This window comes from Coenobita brevimanus, chromosome 30 (genome assembly GCF_032717465.1).
Source record: "Coenobita brevimanus isolate Jiangsu-jjx chromosome 30, ASM3271746v2, whole genome shotgun sequence".
NCBI classification, from domain to species: Eukaryota; Metazoa; Arthropoda; class Malacostraca; order Decapoda; family Coenobitidae; genus Coenobita; species Coenobita brevimanus.
In genome coordinates, this window is record NC_136983.1 from 27602057 (window position 1) to 27623783 (window position 21727).

The 21727-nt window shown below is 40.7% G+C and overlaps 1 protein-coding gene across 1 annotated transcript in view; it reads left to right on the plus strand.

Annotated features, from left to right (window-relative positions):
- Positions 1 to 21727, plus strand: part of LOC145395268 (venom carboxylesterase-6-like) — a 38495-nt gene that overhangs the window by 4871 nt on the left and 11897 nt on the right. Inside the window, exons 4-8 of the mRNA XM_080268949.1 lie at positions 475 to 554; positions 1046 to 1151; positions 3825 to 4015; positions 11149 to 11299; positions 11660 to 11838. Of these exons, the coding sequence (XP_080125075.1) occupies positions 475 to 554; positions 1046 to 1151; positions 3825 to 4015; positions 11149 to 11299; positions 11660 to 11838 (707 nt within the window). The remainder of the gene's footprint in view (positions 1 to 474; positions 555 to 1045; positions 1152 to 3824; positions 4016 to 11148; positions 11300 to 11659; positions 11839 to 21727) is intronic.

The following is a 21727-nucleotide window of genomic DNA, read 5'->3' on the forward strand; positions in this document are numbered from 1 at the left end:
TTCCGGCGACTGCTGGGAAGTAATTACATGGTAGCTGGTTTTGGCATTTGGTTTACCTTCCAGTCCATAGAAAACATCAGGCATATCAAAATCAGCCTCATTGGGGAAGTCACGTGAGAGGAAGCATGTTGTCCTTTGACTGACTGATTGATTGATTGACTGACTACCAGATTTAGGAGGCTCCATTGTAGTTCTTGCTTGGCTATTTGCCTTCCACACATTTTAAAGTTCTCTTTTATAGCACTTATAACGAAAACATCTTGCTTGTGCCGTTAGGGCATCTTTGAATATACTTCACTGCGCAGATTGAAATAATTATTTCTAATGTGTTTTTAATGTTTTTGCACTGTACTTTCACTGCGTAGGTACAGTTTATTTTTTTTTAATCCTTTGTCGTACCCACTGATTAAGACTGTCAGAATGTACAAATGTCCGGAATTATACTTGATGTTCGTTTGGTTCTCTACTCCGTAGGGTTCTTGTCCACGGAGGATGACGTTCTTCCCGGCAACCTTGGCCTAAAGGATCAAACGCTGGCACTCCGCTGGGTCCAGGTACGGTGCTCATAAAGTTAATCGAGCTTGAGGTTTATGTAAGACTAGAATTTTGTGCCATCACCTTCATACATACGGCTGCCAGACACTTCATAGCAAAACCAGAGTGAATATAAAAGTGAAAAGTATTACCAGTCACCACAAAACAAGAAGGATAATGAATGTAAGAAATATTACCTGACACCACCAAACGAGAGAAAAATGAATGTGAAATATATTACCTGTAACGATTATACTAGAGTGACTTCTGAAGTGAATGTTGTGGATGCTCTATGTATTATTTTTACACTTTTTCTTATCCAGGAATGTCTAGGTTAGGTTATTTTTTTCTTAATATCAGGTTAGGTTTGTTTGTTGGCCAGTTAGATTACTCTAGGTGAGAGAGAGAGAGAGAGAGAGAGAGAGAGAGAGAGAAGGGGGGGAGGATCATCCCAGGTAAATCAAATAGAAGGTGGTGCAAAAAAGGTAAACATAGCGAAATCTGTTTCCAGGACAACATCCACAAGTTTGGTGGGGATGCAGAACGTGTCACTCTCTTCGGGGAAAGTGCCGGGGCCATGGCTGTCCACCTGCACGTCCTCTCACCGCATTCCAAAGGTTCGTCCAAGTACCGTTGGAGGCTTTTTTGATGGCTGTACTCTCTTTGCCTTAACATGCCCCAGATTTTTGTCCTTTTGCAGCTTATTTCCTCCAGCTCAGTGGCAGAAGACAATACTATGGCTCTACAGCCTTTCAATAGCACTCCTTTTCACTATACCTTTTTTATACCAACTTTGCCCAGATGTTTTTTTTTTTCCTTTTGCAGCCTATTTCACGAAGCTGTGACAGAGAGAGACAACGTTACTGCTCTATGTACTTTCCATAACACTTCTTCGCGACTAGCATCAGAATCTAGTGTCAGTCTATTCTCACAACTCAACATTCAAGATGAAGAGATGGTGATTTAGGCCAAGCTGGAGTGAAAATGGTATAACATCCTACTCAGGCGCTAACCTCTTGCTACAACTCGGCACTGAAGATGGAGATAGGAATTTTAGGACAAGTTAAAGTGAAAAAGGAAGAGTTGTTATCCCCTTTAGTAGGACCTCTTAATCTATCCACCTGGCCATCGTTTCACTGCAATCCTGAGGTGCGGTCGGGTTCAGTGGAAGGTTTTTCTCCTAACTATATATTTTTTTTCTCTCTCTCACCTAGCCCAAATATTACCGTATCTCCATCTTGAATGCTGAGTTGTAAGAATAGGCTGATGCTGCAATATGATGCTAGTCACGAATAAGTGCTGTGGAAAGGATGTAGAGCCGTAGCTTACTGTTTCTGACACTGAGCTACGTGAAATAAGCCGCCAAAGGAAAAAATATATACCTAGATACAAGTTTATTAATACATTCTGGACGATTATGTATTATAATGTATTATGATACTGTTTACGACACAGACAATACCATAAGTGACGCCTGGCGGGTTAGTGGGTTAAGGCGCATCAACCTTGTGGAGCCTGTATGGGTTCCATCTGAGGGGTGGTTGGGGTTTATTACCCGTGTGATGGTACTCAAAGGCAATTGTGGGGCTGGTCACCGTTGTCTTAAGTGTCGGCACTGAGTAGCCTCGCCCCAGGCCCCTATGCTCCTGTTCTTATAGGGAAAACGGCATTGATGATAACGATGATGATGAGGAGGAGGAGGAGGAGGGGATGAAATGATGATGATGATGATGATGATGGATAATTATAATGATGATGATGATGATGATTTACTTCTCTATCTTGAACTTCCCACTTCTACGTGTTCTCTGGTAATTTTAAAGATTCGTTGAGGGTCATATTTTGGTGGTAGGCTACAAGAGGCTTCGTAACGGCTTTATCTTACCGATTTATTACGCATATAGTATCATATTCCTTAGTGTGCCATCCATATCGTGTTAATATAGAGAAAAATCGCATCAAGACATACAGCAGGATATTATGTGTAATGTGGAAAATGAATCGCAAGAGAAGAGGCGTTACGTAACCTCCTAAAGCCACGAGGGTCATAACTTAGAAGGCCGAGGAGATTCGTAACCTTTCTTCCTAAGCGATTTATTCCGCACGTTAGGCTAAACATCAGTATCTCTTTGTGTGTTATGAATGTAAACTAAGTCGATAGTTGAGAGATATAAATAGCATGCACGACTATGATCAGGTGCAATATGCTAAATAAATCGCTATGGAGCAGGTGTTAAGTAGTCTCCTATCCTACTTAAAATTCGGACCAAATTCTGAAGCTGTTCTCGTTCTTGATAACGATCCTACACATAACTTCACGATGTGCTCTCTCTCTCTCTCTCTCTCTCTCTCTCTCTCATTCCAGTATATAGAGAGATAGATAGATAAATATACATATACATGACGTGGGTGTGTTTGTTTTAATCCTTGTTTTGTGCATAATCTCCCTCCACGACAGACATCCAGGTGCACAATAAATAATTTTCGTTAATATGTATCCCACTTTTTATCCGTCCTCGCCCCGGAGGGGCCCGGGGACGAGTATTCTTTTCACTTAGTTTGTCTTCTGTCTGTTTATCTGTCTGTCTCTTTGTTTGTTTGTCTGTCTGTCTGTCTGTCTGTTAAAAACTTTACGAGAAAACTACTGGTGCGATTTTGACTAAAATTACAGGGACGATGGAGTAAAATCGTTTTTTCGCCATGACTCCTCTCAGATTGGTCACATCGATATGAAATCAAAACCTAAAGGCGCATCATTCAAATCTGCATCCTATAGCATGCTTCATTACACCAGGGGGGGTCACCCCCTAGTTAGCCGTAGGGTGGTCAATGTCAGGTGGGTCGGGCTAAAATTTCAAGTGGGCATAACATTGTCAATTTTCACCCGATATACTGTAAATTTGATATGTGACATCTTTGACTAGATATCCTGTTGTGTTTACACGTCAGCACTAAAAAGACTGCCGGGGACGGGTTTGTTGTGCCTTAGCACCACTTCTTGTTTACGTAGTTTTTCATCGACATTTTATGGTATCCATTTGAGGTTTAAATGTACTACTTCCATTATTATGGACGTCTTCATATAATATTACCATAGCGAGAAACAATGATGATGATGATGATATGATGATGATCATGATGTGAAGATGATAAAACCTGTCAACATCATGCCTTATGTAATAAGTGTCTCCTTCGATAATCACATAACCTCTTTTCACGTGCATGAAACTTTTTTTTGACAATGTGCAATTAAGCTTTAACAACCTTTTCTAAGACAATTATGTACACAGGTCTGTTCCACCGAGCCATACTCCAATCGGGGGCAGCTCTGAGTCCTTGGGCATATGCAGAAGACCACAGAGAGCTGGCTTTCAAACTGGGTGATCTCGTCAACTGCTCGAGTTCGAACAGTTCAGAGTTGATCCAGTGCATTAGCCAAGTTCCATACCCTGACCTGGCGAAAGTTTTGCCTAATATAATAGTGAGTATTGGTGTGTGTGTGTGTGTGTGTGTGTGTGTGTGTGTGTGTGTGTGTGTGTGTGTGTGTGTGTGTGTGTGTGTGTGTGTGTGTGTGTGTGTGTGTGTGTGTGTGTGTGTGTGTGTGTGTGTGTGTGTGTGTGTGTGTGTGTGTGTGTGTGTGTGTGTGTGTGTGTGTGTGTGTGTGTGTGTGTGTGTGTGTGTGTGTGTGTGTGTGTGTGTGTGTGTGTGTGTGTGTGTGTGTGTGTGTGTGTGTGTGTGTGTGTGTGTGTGTGTGTGTGTGTGTGTGTGTGTGTGTGTGTGTGTGTGTGTGTGTGTGTGTGTGTGTGTGTGTGTGTGTGTGTGTGTGTGTGTGTGTGTGTGTGTGTGTGTGTGTGTGTGTGTGTGTGTGTGTGTGTGTGTGTGTGTGTGTGTGTGTGTGTGTGTGTGTGTGTGTGTGTGTGTGTGTGTGTGTGTGTGTGTGTGTGTGTGTGTGTGTGTGTGTGTGTGTGTGTGTGTGTGTGTGTGTGTGTGTGTGTGTGTGTGTGTGTGTGTGTGTGTGTGTGTGTGTGTGTGTGTGTGTGTGTGTGTGTGTGTGTGTGTGTGTGTGTGTGTGTGTGTGTGTGTGTGTGTGTGTGTGTGTGTGTGTGTGTGTGTGTGTGTGAAATCAACGTGGTAACATCAGATCCTATTTCCCATTACATTCTTATAATACGAAATATTATTTTTTCACTGTATTCCTACCTTAGTCCCATATCGTAGTTCTCATTGTAGTCTTGCTATATTCCGGTGCCTTATATCTCATCGTATAGGTGGTAGGTGGGGCGCTCACCAACTACTCACTCGATGTAGTGCTGCTTTGGGTGTCTGCCCCATCCTCTTTTCCTTCTTTCCTCTTCTGTCTTTCTTTCTTTCATTCTTTCCTCTTCCCTCTGCCTATGGGTGACTGTGCACTGAATGACAAGCCAAATGGTATCCTGTACACCTGGAAACCATTTGCAACTCTGGGTGGTAACAATATAACCAATTTTGCTGCCTGGTGGTTTAGTGGGTAATTTAGGCGCTCCAACCGAATCAAGCCTGTGTAGATTTATGTGCAAGGGCTGGTTGGGGTTTATTGTTCACGTAATGTCACTCAGGGATGAGTGAGACTGGTCGGTCTCATCTAAAATGTCATTACCAACTTGCCTAGCCTAGGGCGCCTACGCTCCTCATGAGGGAACATAGGATTTGGTTATGGATGGATGGATAGATTCTTGCTATATTCAAATACCGTATTTCTCGTTGTATTCCTGCTATATTCCGATGCCGTATTTCTCATGGTATTCTTGGTATATTCCTATGACGTATATCTCATTGTAGTGTTGGTATACTCCTATGATGTCTTTCTCACTGTATTCTTGCTTCATGGGTGTGCTGTGGAATGCCTGAAAGGTGGTGGAGCGACTGTTGTTGACTGGTTAGTAAGATAGTTGAATGTGTGTTTTGTATGAGGAACGGTGCCAATTGACTGGGCAAGTGCTTGTGGGGTCCCTTTGTATAAAGGTAAGGGTGATAAGTATGAATGTACTAGCATTAGGGGTATAAGTCTGTTGAGTGTTGTAGGTTAAATGTATGGTAGAGTGGTAATTAAGAGAGTTAGAGAGGGTACAGAGGGAGTGATTGGTGATGAGCAGTGTGGCTTTAGGAGAGGGAGGGGATGCGTAGATCAGGTGTTTGCTGTGAGACAGATGTGTGAAAATTATTTGCCAAAAGGTAAGGATGTGTTTTGGACGTTCATGGAGTTAGAGAAAGCGTATGATAGAATTGATAGGGAGGCTCTGGACTGTTTTAAGATTGTGTGAACTTGATGGTAGGTTGCTGGAAGGAGTAAAAAGTTTTCTTGTAAATAGTACAGCGTGTGTAAGAGTGGGAAATACTGCGAGTGATTGGTTTCCCGTGAGAATGGGGTTGCGTCAGGGATGTGTGATGTTGCCTTGGTTGTTTAATATTTATGTGGATGGTGTTGTAAGGGAGGTGAATGCAAGACTGTTAGGTGGAGATCTGAGTCTGGTGAATGGTGATGGTAGAGAATGGAATCTGAATCTGCTGCTGTTTGCGGATGATACTGCACTGGTGGCTGATTCAGAGGAGAGATTGAGACAGTTGGTAGATGAGTGTGGAAGGGTGTGTGAAAGGAGGAAAATGAGAGAAAATGAGAATAAGAATAGTGATCAAGTGTTCGAGGTTGGTAGATGGTAGGAAGATGAATATAGTTTTGAATGGTGAGTTGCTTGAAGAGGTAGAGTGTCATATGTATTTAGGTTCACATGCTGCTGTGAATGGTAGAATAGATGCAGAAGTGAAGTTTAGAATGAATGAAGTAGGAAAGGTGCTGGGAGGAATGAAAAAAGTGTTTAAATGTCGTTTGCTTAGAATGGATGAAAAGTGAAGGCTGTATGAGGGTGTTGTGGTACTGACTGCGTTATATGGGGCTGAAACATGGAATATGGGTGTAGCAGTAAGGAAAAGTTTGAGTGTAATGGATATGAGGTGTCTGAGGAGTATGTGTGGAGTGACGCGTATTGATTGAGTAAGAAATGATGAAGTGCGAAGGAGAACTGGAGTTGTGTAGAAGATGGCTGATCAAGTTGAGCAGAGATTGTTGCGATAGTTTGGGCCTATGGAAAGAATGTATGATGAGCGATTGGTTAAAAAGATAACTGGATCGGATGTGAGAGGTGTAAGGCTGTGAGGAAGACCACGAATAGAATGGGTGGACAGTGTAAAGAGAGTGCTGGTTACGAGAGGGATGTCTGTTGAGCAAGGAAGAGTGCCTGCGCATGATAGAAATGATTGGATAGAAATTGTGAATGAATAAATGATGATGCAGCCCTGAGTGGATATTCTCCCACAATTGGTCTGATCAGCTGATCAGTTCAGGTGCGGGTAAGGGGATGGGTTCATTATGATGTGGCAGGGTAAACCAGCTTTGCTGTTGGGGATTGCTGCGGATGTCATTGATTGCACTGCACAGCTGACCCTCGTGCAGTGTGGTGCATTGAGGATCTGTCCCTTCTACCCTTGGGGCTAAGATGCGAATGAATGTGTTTGTGTGAATGAGTTAATTGGGAGTGTGTCGTCCTGTCTCGGCTACTTACCTTACTTGGGGAAAGCAACCTAGGTATATAGATAGATAGGTAGATTCTTGCAATATTCCAATGTATTTCTCATTGTATTCTTGCTATATTCAGATGCCATATTTCTCATTGTATTCTTGCTATATTCTGATGATTCCCTATATTGTGGGATGAGATACTCATGTTTACAATCGATTCCCTGTCGTAATTAAGATATGATTTTACAAGAAAAAGTCAAGGGAAATTTTTACACTCTTCCCTGATCTTTCTGCAGAAAACAGTCATAACCTGTTGCAATATTCTTGTAACTTAGATTTACTTATGAATCTACAACAGAAGACAGAGGAAGATTCGACCGCCTCCTTGTCCTTCCTGCAAATCAAAACCACAATTATGACAGGAAATTGATTGTAAATGTGTTTGTGTATCCCGACGCTGACTTTTACTTGCCTTAGGTAAGTCCTTGTACTAACAAAATTAAAAAAGAAAAGGGGGGTGCGGGACTACATTTACATCCTTCAGTTCGAACAGTTTCTCCAAAGCTGAATAAACTTGACTGAAGGGGCAAAAAGATAATAAGAATGACTTTGCCAGTTTTAGTGGGTTAATAGCTTTGTCCAGTACCATAGAGATACGGGGCAAATACAAGTGTTATAACATTATGTTCTGCACTTTCATAGTAGATGTATACAGAGAGTGGTCGGTATGCTGCACCCTCCTGTCTTTTGTGTTGCAGGGACAGCTCAGTCTTCTGATGTGAGCGTCACGAATTCGCGCGAGCGTATTTATAAATTCGTGCCATTGTACATCAGTGAGAAAACCATAAATTCTAGTGAAATTCCCACTGCGCATCACTCAGTTCAACCGTCCTCATATTCACGCCGATCGGGATGTTTTCAGAACATTTCTCATTGTTTCACAAGTGATCATTCTTATGCACGACATTAGTGCCTTCACTGAGTGATTTATTGTGAGCGTATATTGCTCACTTTCTTTCCGTTGACCGTTGAAGTTCGAACACGGCCATCCCTCGCCCTCTTTCGTAGTTTGAAGTTAGTCAGGTTTGGATCATTCTGAGTGTAGGACCATTTGTGCCCAGTGTGGAGCAGCACTACCGTTGTACAGCGAGTTCCTGAATCTCCACCTAGATGGTGAATTGGCGAAGCGGACTTAGCGGATTGCAGTGTCTGATTGTCCAGCACAGGAACCCAGTCTATTCGCTCGGCTCCCCTCCACTGACCAGTGTTTCTTTTCGTTTTTTTTCCTAGGTTTAAGTGTGTTCAGCTTTTGAAAAGAGCGAGTGAGTGTATTCTCCTTGTTATTTTGAATTCATTTTTGAGACTCATGTAACGTAAATTTATTTCATTGTAATTGATAAATTTACAGTTCTCTTCTTGAGCTTAATGTAGTTAAACTCCCCGTGACATCTAGATGTCACGGGGGGATGTGAAATTATGAATTAAAGAATACTTAAATGTTGCTTGAGAAAGTAGAGACAAGGAATTTACTTGTGGTATCAAGTAGTAAGTTTTACTTTGTCGGCTTACTTCGCCGATTCTCTACGGACAATAATTTTTAAACTTTCTCAACAATACACAACAGAGTCTAATTACTCACGTGTGCTGTTTGTTAGTACTGTTAACCTCTTGAGAAAGTGACTCCGCCCCTGACTATCAATAACTAATGCTAATAGGAATAAACAGGTTCTTGCCGGTGCATTAACTCCTTGCTGGCACAACGGATTTAAGTTTGATATAAAAGAACTGGACTAAGTACCAGTTATGAATAATGTAAAGAGTTTGTGCAAACTAGGAGCGGCAACTAAAATAAGCTTAATGTGGAGAAATAAAACACGAGTTTAACTACATTAAGCTCAAGAAAAGAACTGTAAATTTATTAAGTACAATGAAATAAATTTACGTTACATGAGTCTCAAAAATGAATTCAAAATAACAAGGAGAATACACTCACTCGCTCTTTTCAAAAGCTGAACACACTTAAACCTAGGAAAAAAAACGAAAAGAAACACTGGTCAGTGGAGGGGAGCCGAGCGAATAGACTGGGTTCCTGTGCTGGACAATCAGACACTGCAATCTGCTAAGTCCGCTTCGCCAATTCACCATCTAGGTGGAGATTCAGGAACTCGCTGTACAACGGTAGTGCTGCTCCACACTGGGCACAAATGGTCCTACACTCAGAATGATCCAAACCTGACTAACTTCAAACTACGAAAGAGGGCGAGGGATGACCATGTTCGAACTTCAACGGTCAACGGAAAGAAAGTGAGCAATATACGCTCACAATAAATCACTCAGTGAAGGCACTAATGTCGTGCATAAGAATGATCACTTGTGAAACAATGAGAAATGTTCTGAAAACCATCCCGATCGGCGTGAATATGAGGACGGTTGAACTGAGTGATGCGCAGTGGGAATTCCACTAGAATTTATGGTTTTCTCACTGATGTACAATGGCACGAATTTACAAATACACTCGCCGACTTCGTGACAGTGAGAAGCACGTAGATTTAGGCTAATTCATAAAATTACTTATCAACCACATAATCAAAGAATGCAGACAGGTAGACAATGTAAACAATTGTAGGAAGTGGTTTGTCCAAAATGAAACTGAACTTTTTAAATAACGCACCAACATGCCAGCACAGCGTGATCGCGTTTGGAGTGCTGTGTAGCGGCTTTGTCTATGACTTTGTCTAACATTTAATCATCGAGGTACACGAACTTCAGTGAACATGTTGTGTTTAGTGCACTTGGCGAACTTTCTTCTATCACTTCTATCGTGAGAAATCGGTGACCTTTATGGGTAGATTTCAACTTTAGTGGACGTTGGGAAGCCACAGAGGCCAAATCAGGAGAGTACGGCTGCTGGGGGACAATAGTTGCCTTGTGATTCGCCCAAAAGCCACGAATAAGAAGAGGTGTATGAGCAGATGCATTGTCATGGTGCAGCATTCAAATTTTGTTTGTCCACGCCTCAGGCCTTTTCCTTCGCACTGCCACACACAAATGCTTCAGGATGTCCAAGTAAAACTCTTTATTGATTGTCTGACCACCTGAAACAAATTAATGATGAATGACGACATTCCAGTAAAAAAAAAAAAAAAAAAGATGATCAACATCACCATCACATATGGCCACCTCTAACGTGCTTTTTCTGGATGCGGTGACAGTGTTCCAACCCATTACAATGACTGCCTTTTTGTTTCGATATTGGAGCCGTACACCCACGTCTCATCATCTGTTATGACATTTTTCAGAAAGTTTTCATCAGCATTCGAACAATCAAACACCTCTTGACTGACTGTAACAGTTCTCTTTTGGCTTATTTGACAGCAGATGCAGAACAAATTTTGCGGCAGCACAATGCATCTTCACTTTTTAAGTTAAAATCATGTAGCACGAACTTAAGAGGCATCTACTGCTTCAGAATCATCACGGACAGTCAGGTGACGATTTTTGCGGATCAGAGGACGCACTTTCACGACGTGACCATCGTCTATTGACTTGGAAGGCGGTCCAGATTGATATCACCTTCGGTGGATGTTCTTCCCGATTTGAACCGCTGGAACCACTTGTGTCATTGCGTATGGCTCAAACAATCCTCCCGATATAGCTGTTGCAACATTTGAAAAGTCTCCATAAAAGTTCTTCCCAATCTGAAACAGAGTTTCAAGCAAACATGTTGCCCTTCAAGATCCTTTATTGCTCACCTTGCAACAAATTGCCAAGTGCACTAAATACACGTTCACTCAAACGCATGTACCCCGATGTCTAAGTGACATGACGTGATGAGGCTAGTGTCAGACTAAAGCTCAAAGCCACCGCTACACAGCGCTCCCGTCGCAATCACGCTACGCTGGCTAGCTGGTGCAGTATATAAAAAGTTCATTATCTTTTTGGACAGACCTATTCGGTAAAATTATGCAGCTTAGACGGTCGTAAGTCTGACTGAGCCGTCCGCGCAATACACGAGATTTTATACGCCTAATATCATGGACTACCCTTTATTAATTTAATAGGAATGGTATTATCGGCCAAGTCTGTCAATGCCCCGGGTAGATGGAGATTTCCTGCCCGACTACCCAGCCAAGTTGCTGAAAACAGGTCACTTCAACAAGATGGACTTGATATCAGGCTTCACCAACGACGAAGGAGCCTATACGATATTGTGTAAGTCCCCATTTGAGTTTTACTTACACATGATGGACATTAAGCCTCTTTCTCGTACTGTGTGTGTGTGTGTGTGTGTTTCCTTTTCATCACGTGCAAATTAAGCAAGTCGTTTTATCTATTGTTTAGATCGTGTGGAGGTTCACTTCTCATTTGCTCCAGTCTTGTAGAAAAGAAGTCTCTTCTGTTTTGTTTAAATCTTCTCATTTTTCCAGTTCATCCATTTTATCTTTTGTTTTGTTTAAATCTCGTGGAAATCGTCAGGGTCATTTCTTCAGTTCGTCCATTGTCTCATGTTTTGTTTGAATGTCTTGGAAAACAAGTAAGTCTCTTTTATTCACTTCGTCCATTGTCTCCCAGACACACTTTCGGAGGCCAAGAAGCATTTTGAGGAACTGAGGAGCAACCTTAGCTACTTGGGCCCCATAGCTTTATACTTGGAGGAGGAGGAGTCGCCCGAGTACCTGACACAGCGAGTGTTTCTGCAATACCTTCAGCACCTCAACATCACAGAGAACGATGCAGTCCCCCTTATTGAAGTACAGTATCAAAGTTGTGTGTTATTAGACGTATTATGTGCTTATTATTGCTGATGTTACTTCATGTCATTCAGCTTATGGGAGACTTCAACGCCATTCTTCTACTTCATTTTAGAGTTCTTTTTACACTCTGCGTCGCACAAGACATTGCATAATCTTGTTGACTTACTGTGTTAGCCTTTACCTGTACCCGAACACTGACTGCAACCACACGTGTTATATTTTGAGCGACGTGTCTATGTCTGTCTTTCGGTGTGTGTGTGTGTGTGTGTGTGTGTGTGTGTGTGTGTGTGTGTGTGTGTGTGTGTGTGTGTGTGTGTGTGTGTGTTCAGAAAATAACCTGGAGTTATCCAGTTAAAAAAAAAAAACAACAACAATGATTAGGAATCAGTCGGTGCGTATACTTAACAATATGTCAAAAGTCAAGGTCTGATGGCTTGATCTAAGTTTGTCTAATCAAAAACAAAATCAACTGTTCTTATCCAGTTTAAACCCAATCTAGAGAAAAGGCTGAGGGTAAAGCAAGATTGAAGAGATTCAGTTTTGAGAACTAACAGTCGAAGGCTAAAGTTCGACCTTGTGTGTGTTTGTTAGCAAAGCTTACTTTTGATCTGATTTTAACCAGACTTGATGGCTTCATTGCGGGTCAGGCAAGAGGTAAATCTAAAGCATTTTAGGACGATAAGTTAAAGGTCAAGATCCTGAGCAAGGTTAACTTAGAAAACTTTATTCGATTTACAGCAACCTCTGTGGCAGTATTGGAAATAATTGAAGATAAAGTGAATTTAATAAAATTTTATATCTATCTATCTATTTCTCTTTCTCTCTCGCTCTCTCTCTCTCTCTCTCTCTCTGCCCTCAGGCAGAACTTCCTTGATTTCCCTGGAATGATTATTGGTTCCATGGCCGAGAGCCATCTAAGTGTACCTTGTGTTGCGGAGGATATTCTCTCGGACATGGGAGCATACATTCCTTTCTCATATCCTTTAAATGATGCAAAAATCCTTGATTTAATCGCATTTGTTCTACTGCTGTTCGCAACCGGACCCAACCCACTACTGAAACTCATCTTTTTTTTTGTTTGTTTCTGCCCGGAATCGTGCTAAATCTGTTATTCGCCCTGCTAAAAATAAGTTCATCTGTACTAAATGCTCTAAACTCTCCAACCCGAATTCTTCCAGCTCCCGGCACCTTGCGAAAACCCTTTAACAACTGTACCTCATCATCCTTCCCTCCTCTTCCCTATCCTAATGGCTTTATAGCTATTTTTTCTACTGATAAAGCAAAACTCTTCACTCAGAATTTCTCCTCCAATTCCTCATTAGGCGAATCCTGTGCTGTCCCTCAATCACTTACTCCCTCTGACTTCCTCATAGCTGACATTATAATTTCTTCAACTGAGCCTGGTCTCAATACTAAGAAGGCATATGGGCCTGATGGGGTCCCTCCTGTTGTCCTCAAGAACAGAGCTTCTGTGCTTACACCCAGCCTAGGTAAACTATTTCGCATTTTGCCTATCAACTTGTACCTATCCTTCTTGCTGGAAGTTTGCTCCCATTCAGCCTGTCCCAAAGAAGGGTGCCCATTCCCGACCCTCTAACTATCGCCCAATTGCTTTTACATTCTGTATTTCAACAGTTTTTGAGTTTATTCTTAAAAAATGTTTTAAGCATCATTCCTGCAACAACCTTCTTTCCAATCGTCAGTATGGGTTCCATCAGGGTCACTCTACTGGAGATCTTCTGATATACCTTTCAGACTACTGGTCATCCTCGTTTTGGGACTTTGGCAAAAGCTTTATCATTGCATTTGACTTTTCAAAGGCTTTCGATCGAGTCTGGCATAAATCTTTCATTTCCAAACTGCCCTCTTAGGTCTCCATCCTTCCATCTGTGCCTTTATCTCTAGCTTCCTTTCTGGTCGTTCCATTGCGGCTGCTATAGACGGCTTCCGTTCTTCTACTAGAGTTATCAACAGTGGTGTTCTTCAGGGCTCTGTTCTATCACCAACTCTCTTTTGTTCATCAATGATCTACCAAGCTGTACATTCAAACCCATCCACTCCTATGCTGATGACCACCCTTCATGTTTCCATTTCCTTCCCACTGCATCCATCTCAGCAGTTGTTTCAACACACAAGGGATGAGGCTATGCCACACCTAATGTCTGACTTGGCTCATATCTCGAATTGGGAAAAAAGTAATCTTGTTTTTTTTTGGATCAGAAACTCAGTTATTACATCTATCAACCCGAAAAAAATCTTCCACAGGAGTACCCTATTATTTTTAACAATATTCAGCTTAATCCAGCATCATCATTAAACATACTTGGAGTTTCATTCTCTAGGGATTTATCTTGGAAAGAACATATTATCTCTCTCGTGAAATCAGCTTCCAAGAGAGTAGGTGTGTTAGGCCAACTCCATGCCATCTTAACCCTTGACAGTTGTTGACTTTATACACGGGTTTTATTCTCCCCTGTGTAGAGTACAGCTCTCGTATGTGGGGAGGCTCCCCACACACAGCTCATCTCAACAAGATGGAGTGAAAGGCTTTTCGTCTCATCAACACACCTCCTTTTACTAGCTCTCTTCAACCTCTGTATGTTCGATGTACTGTTGCATCTTTATCTCTTTTCTATCGCTACGTCAATGGACACTGCTCGTCTGAACTGTCTGCTTCCATCCTTCCTCTACTTCAGCAGGTGCGTAACACCCGTCTAGCAACAAACTCTCATCCCTTTTCTGGCCAACTCTCTAATGCAAGAGTTAACCGTTACTGCCATTCCATCAGCTGTGCAACAGGTCAACTCTGGAAATGTCTCCCTCTGTCTGTATTTCCTGCTACCTGTGATCTCCAGGCTTTCAAACGAAGAGTGTCCAGGCGTCTCAAAATGAACATGGCTCTCCTATCTTCTCTATGTTTCCTGGAGGGAACAATTTACAGGTTCATGACCTTTGGTTCTTTTCTCTTTGCATATAGATAGATAGATAGATAGATAGATGGATATAGATAGATAGATAGATAGGTAGATAGATACAGTAGATAGATAGATGACTCGCGAGGGAAAGCAGTTATTTTTGCCAGTACATTTGCCAGAAATTCTACCATAAAGGAAGCCAGCCAGAATGTCCCAGTACTAGAACTTGACTCTCCCGAAATTGTTCCACTTAAAATACAGACAAGATACATAAAATCCATCCTAGACAATTTACCCACTAATAAAGCTCCAGGCCCAGATGGAATTCCACCAAGTGTTTTGAAAAAGTGTTCCCCTGAACTTGCCTCTGTTCTAGATAAATTATTCAGACTATGCATACGTACTTCTTCATTCCCAAATTCATGGAAAGAAGCCAATATCCACCCAATTCAGAAGAAAGGAAGTTCCTCTGACCCCTCTAATTACAGACCAATAGCTGTCACATCTTCTCTTGGAAAGGTATTTGAAACTTTAATTAATAAATACATTGTTAAACATCTTGAATCCAACAAGTTAATTAGTGATAGACAATATGGTTTTCGCCACGAAAGATCCACCATTGACATACTCAATCTCCTAACTCATACCATTCATCAATCAATTGACCTACAAGGAGAATCTTATGCAGTAGCCCTTGATATTTGTAAAGCTTTCAACAGAGTATGGCATCGTTCCCTGTTGTTCAAACTCCCTTGCTATGGACTGACGTCTTTTGTTCCTTTGATTTCTTCTTATCTCAGTGAGGGGAAAATAAGAGTAAAAGTAGATGATGTATATTCCAAATTCCACTCAATTAATGTCGGCATACCACAGGGATCAGTTCTGGCTTCAACCTTGTTCCTGGTTCATATTAATGATCTCTTATCTGTCACCCACAATCCCATCCACTCATATGCAGATGACTCAACAATACATTGTTCATTCACACTCAGACACCCATTTACAAAGTCTAATATCTCTACCTTTCAATGCAGTACAGCCATCTCCATGAATCAAGACCTATCTACGATCAGTGAATAGGGACAAAACAACCTTGTCTCATTTATTGCTAGTAAAACTAAATATATACAATTTACTAATAGACAGATATTGCCAGATTCGTGTATTACCTTCAGTGCTAGTATTATTCCCATCTCCAAAAGCATTGAAATTCTCGGCGCCTCACTTAACAGTGCCCTCAGCTGGACCTCTCATGTTAGATCACTTGCTAAAACTGCCTCAAAGAAACTTGGATTATTGTACAGAGTCCGTAGCTTGTTCACTGACGAGCAGTTAGCTGTAATTTATAAGTCATGTGCGCTCTCAGCTTAAATATTGCTCACCCTTCTGGAATGGATGTGGAGAGGTTGCATTAAAACAACTAGACAAAATTCAGAACAAAGCAGTTAGAATTATTAACAACCCTGCCATTACAAATAAACTACCTCCCCTACAAGTAAGAAGGAATGTTGCCTCCCTTGCATTATTTTACAGATATTTTTATGGCAAATGCTCAGACGAAGTTACATCCATGGTGCCACCTCTCCAAGCCTTCCCTCGTGCTACACGGGCATCTGGTAGCGGTCATGACTGGAATGTCACTCAGCCATATTGTAGAACTTCTGCCTATCAGAAATCTTTCATTCCCCAAACTGCATCTCTCTGGAACTCGCTTCCACGGAGTTGTTTCCCTCCAAACTTCAACCTACAGCTGTTCAAGTCTAACTGTTACAGATATTTTATGAACAGGGGACACCAGTTATCTGGTGTATGGATTTTTACTCATTTGTTTTTCCTTCCTCTGTTCTGTTATATATATATATATATATATATATATATATATATATATATATATATATATATATATATATATATATATATATATATATATATATATAAAAATATAGATATTAGCAGAAACTTCACTTCACTGAGAAGATATGTATGCAAAATAACCACAGTGCAGCCAAGAAACGATTCCTTGAAGGGAAAACTAATCAGCCAGATCGCTGGAATATTCAAAGAACCCTTGTTCTCCCCTTCCATGAAAATATTTTTGATGTTCACATACTGAAGAAACTTAATGTACAAGTAGTATTCAAATATGAGAACACCATAAAAAAAAAAAAAATCATCAAGATCAGCCCATTCAGTAATTCAGGCATTGTTAACAAAATCCCGTGTAAAAGCTGTAACAAACTTTACATAGGAAAATCTGGAAAAGGTTTGGAAACTATAATCTCACATCATAAATACAGTGTAAGGACAGCCCAACAGAGTAATGGTTTATTTCAGCACAAAGCATCCAGTGATCACCATATTGACTGGACAGGCTCTATGATTTTAGCATGAGCGAAAAGCTTTGATGAATGAAATGTAATAGAATCTTACCTAATTTCTGGCACATATGAAAAGAATGTAAACATGAGCTATGGCCATTTTAAGTGTGAAAAATTGTTAACCGAATTAATTTTAAAGCAGTATCCCCCAGACTAACAATTGATTGTTCCTTGTCGTCTCCTGGTAGTGTAGTCACACCTGTGTGTGCCTTAGGTCTTAAGCCACGGTATTCCCCCCCCCTCCCTTTTTGTCAGGTGCATCCCTAAGGAAAAAAAGTCAGGTACCTATTGTTCTGTGCATCGCTCATTTTTAAATTTAGGTCATCCTTTGTTGAGAACCACTCCCTGCTGCAGGTATCAATAAGTTAAGCCGCAGGTAAAAAGTCAGGTACAGGTACCTATTGTTCTGTGTATCGATCAGTTTTAATTCAAGTCATCCTTTGTTCTGTGCGTCACTCCCTGCTGAGGCTGTGAAAGAAAAGACCTCTACACTTTACGTTTCTGTCTCACACTGCCTGAAGATGTAATATTCGAAAGTACTCACTGTCGCTCCTTTCATTTCTCCTGCGGTTATTTTGTATGTATGTATATATATATATATATATATATATATATATATATATATATATATATATATATATATATATATATATATATAGATATATATATATATATATATATATACAGAGAGAGAGAGAGAGAGAGAGAGAGAGAGAGATAGATTATAGATATGTATAGATAGATAGATAGATTGATTGATAGATAGATAGATAGATAGATATAGATAGATAGATAGATAGATATAGATAGACAGATAGATATATAGATATAGATAGATAGATAGATAGATAGATATGCGTATATACAGTATATCTATAAGGAGAGAGAGACACACACACAGAGACAGCCACACAGACAGGCAGACATAATATACACATTATTCGAGTATACAGTATATATATATATATATATATATATATATATATATATATATATATATATATATATATATATATACAGGGTGGGTGAGAAGTCACTCCATATTATTATATTTTATTTCTCCTAAAGTATACAAACCAGCACTGCATATTTATTCTGATTTGTGGTTTACCCTCATACCCGTCTTCCTTGGCCCATCCCCACAGAAAATAATCACAATGGGTTAGGTCCGGACTTCGTGCAGGCCCTTCTGTGGGGCGCTAACTGCCTATACAGCGTCCTGGAAACTGCTCATTCAGCCAGACCCTTACAGGCAACGCAAAATGTGAAGGAGCACCGTCTTGCACAAACAGCAACCAATGAGCCTGTCCCCATGCAGAAATCGTGGGCCACAAGAATTTTTGCAACATTTCCAAGTATGGTTCACCATTCATGGTGTCTCGTATCACATATGGTCCATGGATGTGAGAAGTTAAACTGCACAACACCATCACTTTCTGCTTGTTCTGTATTCTTTCAACCGTTTCCTGGGGATCCTTATCTGCCCAGCAATGACCGTTATGTCGATTGACGAACCCCTCTACATGAAACACAGCCTCGTCTGTCCAAAGAATGTTTTTGAACAGGTCTGGATAATCTTCCTCCCTGCCAGCATCATTTCGCAAACTTCAACGCGCCTGTCACAGTCTTCCGGGAACAACTGCTGGACATAATTTGGCTTCCATGGTCGATATTCTGAGTCTTTACGGAGAACAACGCGCACAATATGACGCGTTAAACCACTCTCTTTCTCGAGGCTTGCCCTTTCGATTTGTGAGGACTTTGATCAAACATTTCTTTCACTTAATTCGCATTATCCTCCTACCTCGATGTCGAAGGTCTGCCAGATCCCTTGGTGTCCGTCGCACTACCAGTAGTCATTGACTTCTTGTGACAGTTTTTGATTGTTTTTGGATCCAGAACAGCATGCCTGCCAAGTTGAATCCTCCAGCACCGTAGCACTTGGATAACAGGCTGCCACACCTCATAATTTGCTTCAATTTTAGCTCTTTTCACAATGCTCAGTACGCCGGCCGTTTCTCAGGGATCTGAAAAATGAAAACAGCATTAGTAACAGCAAAAGTAATGGTATACATGAGGCAATAAAACAACAGTACCTGCTGTACTTTACCAGAAACAAAAATTTCAAAATAGGGACTGACTTCCCACCCACCCCGTAAATGTATATCTATATCTATCTATCTATCTGTCTATCAACCCATCTATCTATCTATCTATCTATATATGTGTGTGTGTCTGTGTGTGTGTGTATACGGTATATATTGCACATAATGTATAATGTGCGTATATATCTATCTGTTTATATATATATATATATATCTATATACACGTATATCTATATATATGTCTATCTGCCTGTCTGTCTGTCTTTCTGTCTGTCTGTCTGTCTGTCTGTCTGTCTGTCTGTTTGTCTGTCTATCTATCTCTCTGTCTGTCTACCTGTCTGTCTGTCTATCTGTCTGTCTGTCTGTCTTTCTGTCTGTCTGCCTGTCTCTCTCTATCTCTGTCTCTGTCTGTCTGTCTGTCTGTCTGTCTGTCTCTCTCTCTCTCTCTCTCTCTCTCTCTCTCTCTCTCTCTCTCTCTCTCTCTATTTATCTGTCTGTCTATCTATCTATCTATCTATATGTATATATATATATTTTTTTTACAAATAACAGAACTGAGGAAGGAAGAACAAATGGGTAAAAAAAAATAATCCACACACCAGATTACTGGTGTCCTCTGTTCATAAAATATCTGTAACAGTTAGACTTGAACAGTTGTGGGTTGAAATTTGGAGGAAAACAACTCTGGGGAAGCGAGTTCCAGAGAGATGCAGTTCGGGGAATGAAAGAATTCTGATAGGCAGAAGTTCTGCAATACGGTTGAGTGACATTCCAGTCATGAGCGCTACCAGATGCCCCGTGTAGCACGAGGGAAGACATGGAGAGGTGGCACCATGGACGCAACTTCGTCTGAGCATTTGCCAAAAAAATATCTGTAAAATAATGCAAGGGAGGCAACATTCCTTCTTACTTGCAGGGGAGGTAGTTTATATGTAATGATAGGGTTGTTAATGATTCTAACAGCTTTATTCTGAATTTTGTCTAGTTGTCTTAATGCAACCTCTCCACAACCATTCCACAAGAGTGAGCAATATTCAAGCTGAGAGCGCACATGACTCTTAAAAATTATAGCTAACTGCTCATCGGCGAAGAAGTTACGGACTCTGTACAATAATCCAAGTTTCTTTGAGGCGGTTTTAGCAAGTGATCTGACATGAGAGGTCCAGCTGAGGGCACTGTTGAGACACCAAGAATTTCAATACTTTTGGAGATGGGAATATTAGTAGCACTGAAGGTAATGTACGACTCTGGCAATATCTGTCTATTAGTATAATGTATATATTTATTTTTACTAGCATTAAAAGAGACAAGGTTGTTTTGTCCCCATTCACTGATTGTAGATAGATCTTGATTTATGGAGATGGCTGTACTGAGTTGAGAGGTAGAGATATTAGATTTTGTAAATGGATGTCTGAGTGTGAATGAACTATGTAGTGTTGAGTCATCTGCATATGAGTGAATGGGATTGTGAGTGACAGATAAGAGATCATTAATATGAACCAGAAATAGGGTTGGCGCCAGAACTGATCCCTGCGGCACGCCGGCGTTAATTGAGTGGAAATTCAAATATACATCATCTACTTTTACTCTTATTTTCCTGTCACTAAGATAAGAAGAAATCAAAGGAACAAAAGACGTTAGTCCATAGCAAGGGAGTTTGGACAGCAGGGAACGGTGCCATACTCTGTCGAAAGCTTTAGAGATATCAAGAGCTACTGCATGAGTTTCTCCAAAAAGATCAATTGATTGATGGATGGTACGAGTTAAGAGATTGAGTATGTCAATGGTGGATTTTTCGTGGCGAAAACCGTATTGTCTATCACTAGTTAAGTTGTTGGATTCAAGATGTTTAACAATATGCTTATTAATTAAAGTTTCAAATACCTTACCAAGAGAAGATGTGACAGCTATTGGTCTGTAATTGGAGGGGTCAGACGAACTTCCTTTCTTCGGAACTGGGTGGATATTGGCTTCTTTCCATGAATTTGGGAATAAAGAAGTACGTATGCATAGTCTGAATAATTTAGCTAGGACAGAGGCAAGTTCAGGGGAACACTTTTTTAAAACAATTGGCGGAATTCCATCTGGGCCTGGAGCTTTGTTGGTAGGTAAATTGTCTAGGATGGATTTTACGTATCTTGTCTGTATTTTAAGTGGGGCAATATCGGGAGAATCAAGTTCCAGTACTGAGACATTCTGGCTGGTATCATCTATTGTAGAGTTTCTAGCAAAGGTACTAGCAAAGATATCTGCTTTCCCACGTGGGTCATTTGTAATATTGCCATCTGAAGATTTTAGTGGGGGAATGGAAGATGACTTGTTAAAGTTATTATTGAAAGAATTAAGAGTTGACCAGAATATTCTATTGTCATTAGGGTTGTTAAGTAGTTTTGATGCTTGCTTTTGAAGAAAGTTTGATTTAGATAGATTTAATACAGCTTTTGCATGATTTCTAACAATTTTAAATTGGGAGAGTGATTCAGATATT